The 5,271-nt window shown below is 46.7% G+C and overlaps 1 protein-coding gene across 1 annotated transcript; it reads left to right on the forward strand.

Annotated features, from left to right (window-relative positions):
• Positions 1-3,786: 3,786 nt before the first annotated feature.
• LOC139472436 (cytochrome P450 1A1-like) lies at positions 3,787-5,271 on the forward strand. The gene has a single exon (XM_071254914.1). The coding sequence runs from the start codon at positions 3,787-3,789 to the stop codon at positions 5,269-5,271; it is 1,485 nt and encodes a 494-aa protein (XP_071111015.1).

A 5,271-nucleotide genomic window follows, 5' to 3' on the forward strand; every position in this document is an offset into this window, starting at 1 on the left:
AGCGAAGGGTTTCCTGGGCAGAATACGTCTCTGGTATTCTTCAAGTCCGAATAGCCGGCTTATTGGTGTTAACAGTGTGTGGCTGTGTGACATCGTACTTTGACGGGGTTGCTCAACCACTGTTTGCGTGGCCCAGACTCGATTATATACCGGCCGTCTTGATATATACGGTCAACGGTAGCGGTCAACGGACAACGGTAGCGAGTTAACACAGAAAGCACAGACGTTGCAATCGAGAAATAATACCACTAATTTGTGCCACCTTTGAGCGATCAAAAACTGGCCAGGACTCTAAATGGTCGCCTAAACCCAGAAAATTATGTTTCTATGTAACTGTTCCAGCAGTTGTTCAGTTGTAACTGCTCGAGTTGTTCAGCATCTGCAACAACAATGGAACACTGCAGGTACAAGCCCTCTATATATAGGTAGGCTGAGGAGGCACTACAGGTAGCTCAAAGGAGGCAGGAAAGAGGCAGAAGAATTGCCATGGTGTCTCTCGGGTTGCCGTGGTCGCGGTCGCCACAGCCATCGTTCAATGCACGCTGTTGGTCGCCCAAAGGAGGCACAAGGGAGGCAGAAGCATCGTCCAGATGGACGGGAAAAACTTGCAACAGAACGCACATTTTACGACCATTCGACGACCACTGTGCCTTCATTCTGCAACAACGGCAATTGCCTCCCTTCTGCCTCATTTGAGCCACCTTTGAGCAACCAGCCTCCTCGGCGACCTTTGTGCGACTGTTTTGACATGTTCAAAAATTCACGGCGACCATGGCGATGTCAGAACGTCCCGTGTACCACCTTGGAACGACCTAGGCAACCTCCTTTGATCCTCCAACGACGACCTGGCAAATTTTATGGTCGCACACTGGACGCACAAAGGTCGCCATGTTGGGCGGTTTTCCTCGCCGCCAGTCGGTTATTAGCTGTTTGACCACATGAGGTAACGGTCTGTGCCCGTGTAAGTGGTATATTTCTGATTTTTTTACTCAACACTTTTACTGAAACCTTAATGTTCATAACACACTGTATCAACTGGGCGTCCCTCGTCCTCTACACCGGTCCATGATCGTCTGAACGGGACGTCCTTGGTCCTCTACATCGGTTTAGGGTCGTCTGATCAGTAAGGGGGGCACGGGTGGCCCAGTCGTCTAAGGCGCCGCGATTCGCTGTGCAGAGTTGCGTCCCTTGGGCACGCCAGAAACCTATGATTGTGGGTTCGAATCCCGGTTCGCCCCGATTATGTTTCTAGGTTTGTCATCACCATACCCGTGCTCGTGGGTTTCACCGAAGTGGTAAACGTCTGAGACCAGCATCACTTCGGGCTTGCCTCCCACATTAAGCTGACACGCCGCGATATAACTGGAATATTGTTAAAAGCGGCGTTAAACCAAACTCACTCACTCACTGATCAGTAAGTCCCTCATCCTCTACACCGGTCCTCCTCGATTTTTTGTATGAAAAATACATGTAGATATATAACTAGGCTGGGATTTTGAACAGAGATTTTGTATAGAGATTAGATATTATTTCATCTACAGCTACAACACCACATATTTTTTTAATATTTAAAACCATGAGCCTTATTTTTTTAAGGAAATAACACCTTGCAATAATGTAAATTTTTGTGGGAGGTAAACCCCCACCCCAGCAGAATATCAAATGGTTGGCCCCTAAAGGTGCATGAGGTGTCATGGCGTTCAAGATTATTAACAAATTATGGCGATACGTCTTTTGGTATTACAGTCAGGGAATCGATCCACCGACCTTCCACTCCTCGGGCCGACAATCTATCCGCTGAGCAAAGGAGTTTTAACAATACATGACTGACGACGACTTACAAATTACACACTCATTCATAACCATAAAAAGGGAATTTGACAATTCCGCATGTTATAAATACCAAAGAGGTCCTCCAACGTTGCATACAAGCCTCAGTGTGTTTTTGGTTCAGTCCAGTAGGACAAAGAAGACGCCACTAAAGACCGTTAAACCATCAAAGTGCCACGCTGTCATCGTGCTGTCACAGATACTAACACCTATGTGAATATAATGTCAGAGAACTTTTTACGTATGTGTTCATTCTGATTTTATAGGCTGAACCTTTCACGACATGCCAAAATGTCCAAAGAGACAACACTATATTATATTATCATCTTAAGCGTATTATTTTTAATCATTTGAATGAAACGTAACAATATGACGTCACCCAGCTATATTAATAAGGTGCCGTGACGCAGGGATCCAGCCCATCAACAGCAGTCGGTCAGAGTTGGTTGCCTTAGAGCAGTAAACATCTACCTCCAGAATTTTGGTTTGAGATGCAACGTTTCAAGGTGTCTCTGGGCTGTTGATGATTTTATCAGTGCTCACTTAACTGAAGACGTGTTGGGCGGTTTACCTCGCCTGCAGTCGGCTATTAGCTGTTTGACCACGGCTTCCTGAGAAGCCTACAGGAAGAAGAAGCCGGACGAACTTACATCCTAAGAGCGAGTTTTCAGGAGGAACACTGGGCAAATATCCGCTGAGCTGGCTTCTTACAGTAAGTACTACAGTAGTCGGCCCAGAAATTGAAAAGACAAGGAGGGTGCACGTGGGTGGCTGGTGGGGTTCGGGTGGTGGTGAACAAATTCCCATGATAAGTTGGCTTGTTAAATGTGTGGCAAAAGGGGGCGCGGTATCCACTTGTGATTCATTCCATGAGTTTACAGCAAGATCCAAAAGCACTTGCCGTTATCAGCGACTATACTTGTCGTAAGAGGCGACTAACGGGATTGGGTGGTCAGGCTCGCTGACTTGGTTGATGCATGTCATCGTATCCCAGTTTCGTAGATCGATGCTCATGATGTCAATCACTGGATTGTCTGGTCCAGACTCGATTTTTTACAGGTCGCCGTCATATAGCTGGAATATTGCCAAGTGCGGCGTTAAACAACAAACAAACAAAATCATATAAATTGCATGTACTATTTGTTAACGCTGTCCATGAAAGGACAGATTTAGTCATGAAATAAATGAGTTTCAAAAATGTCGTTTCAAGCATTGAAAAGACAATGTCAAATTTGCCAAGTCTGAGAAATGCATTGTTGAACTTGAAACCACATTCCTTTTGTCAGATTTCTTCAACTGATTTTGATATCTTACTTAAAAAATAATAATTTGCAAAATAAATGAACATCTGAGAATGAATGAGTTGAAAGGCTTGCCGAATATACTGTTGTACAAAGGAATATACTGGTATTTATATCAAAGAGGTTCAATACTTTTACAACAGGAATAAGCGAGCGCTCCTGTAATGCCTACATCAACTTTACTATAAGACGCGGGTAGAGTTTTATCGTTCTTTTTTAAAGTAGTTCCCATGTTCATAGGCCAATATGGAGTCTACATCCTCCTGTCCCTGAATGGGACGAGTTAGTCACGAATGTAGTGAGTGAGTTGTATCTAACGCCGCTTTCAACAGCATTCCAGTTATATCACGGCGTGTCAACTTAATGTGGGAGGAGAGCCCAAAGTGATGCAGGTTTCAGACGTTGACCACTTCGGTGCAACCCACGAGCACGGGTATGGTGTTGACAAACCTAGAAACATAATCGGGGCGAACCGGGATTCGACCCACAATCATAGGTTTCTGTCAAGGCGCAAGGGACGCAACTCTGCACAGCGAATTGCGGCGCCTTAGACGACTGGGCCACCCGTGCCCCCGTCACGAATGTAACGTAACGTTAATAAAACCAATTAGAGTGCGCCATGTTGATTCCTAACTGTTCTCCTAGTTTTAGAGACATGGACATCTCTACCAACAATGGGTTTATTTCCACGGAAGCGCAGGTCTTCGTGGTGACGTTCCTCGTATCAGCGGCCCTCATAAAAGTCGTGAAGTCCCTCACGCCGTCTCACACACCTCCTGGGCCATGGGGCGTTCCGGTCCTTGGAACCCTTCCATTCTTTGGCAAGGAGCCAAACGTGACATTTACCAAGATGTGGCACAAATACGGGAACGTCTTCAGCATCAAGCTGGGCAGCTGGCCCGCCATTGTGGTCAATGGACGCGAGGCCATCCGAGAAGCTCTGGTCGAGAAGGGCGACATCTTTTCAAGCAGACCCAAGTTCTTCACTACCAGTTTCAGCAATGGCACTAGCGTCAGCTTCTCCGAGTTCACAGACAACTACAAGTCTCATAGACGCAACGCCCTGGGGGCGCTGAGCATGTTCGCGAATGCTAAGAAGAACCCAATCGAGAGGATTGTCAATGATGAGGTTGATTTCGTGGACAACTCCTTTAAAAAACACAACGAGCAGCCTTTCAACCCACACGACTACATATTCATAGCGGCAGGCAGCGTCATATACCAGATTTGTTATGGAGTACAAGAAGATGTACGCGAGAACAAGGACTTTGTTGAATTCATTCTCAATGTGAAGAAATTTACAAACTTCGTTTCAACGGGTAACCCATTCGACGCTCTTCCGTGGCTTAGACATATCATGCGGGACAAGTACCGTCAGTTTAAAGACCTTCTGTCTTTGTCAAAGTCTCAGAGAATGAAGAAGATCAAGGAACACGAAGAAACCTTCCAAGAAACGGACATCCGCGATGTAACAGATCGTCTGCTGCAGCTCAGCAATCAAGGCCATCTCGACAAGGAGACTCTTCAGACGACACTCGCCGACTTCTTTGGTGCTGGTTTTGTGACAATAGCTACAACGACAGAATGGACGTTACTGCTGATGGCGGCACATCCTGAAATCCAGGACAAGGTTCTGGCTGAGATTGACGAAGTGGTGGGTTCGGAACGGAAGCCAACTCTAGCAGACCGCGGGAAGATGACATACACAGAGGCCGTAATCCACGAGTCGATGAGACTGACATCCATTTCCCCGCTTGCCATCCCTCACTTGGCGATGGAGGACACCTGGCTACAAGGTTACCACATTAAGAAGGGCACAGTTGCCTTCATTAACCTGTACTCCATGAGCCAGGACAAGAATGTGTGGGGCGACCCGGAGGTGTTCAGACCAGAGAGGTTCCTGGACGAGTCTGGCCAAATCAGGCGATCGCTGTTGGAGGAGTTCCTGCCGTTCTCAATAGGGCGTCGGAGGTGTTTGGGGGAGTTCCTGGCGAGAATGGAGGTATTCCTGCTAATAACTGGAACGCTGCAAAAATATCGTCTGCAAAAGCCAGCAGATGTGGACAGATACTCTCTGCAGGCCAGTTTTGGTCTGGTCAGAATGCCCAAACCTTTTCAAATTGTTGCAATTCCTAGATAG

This window comes from Haliotis cracherodii, unplaced genomic scaffold, assembly GCF_022045235.1.
Source record: "Haliotis cracherodii isolate W230 unplaced genomic scaffold, xgHalCrac1.p SCAF_24, whole genome shotgun sequence".
NCBI lineage: Eukaryota > Metazoa > Mollusca > Gastropoda > Lepetellida > Haliotidae > Haliotis > Haliotis cracherodii.

Bases quoted from the DNA above. Each gene is read 5' to 3' on its own strand.
- LOC139472436 (XM_071254914.1), top strand. From the start codon at position 3,787: ATGGACATCTCTACCAACAATGGGTTTATTTCCACGGAAGCGCAGGTC.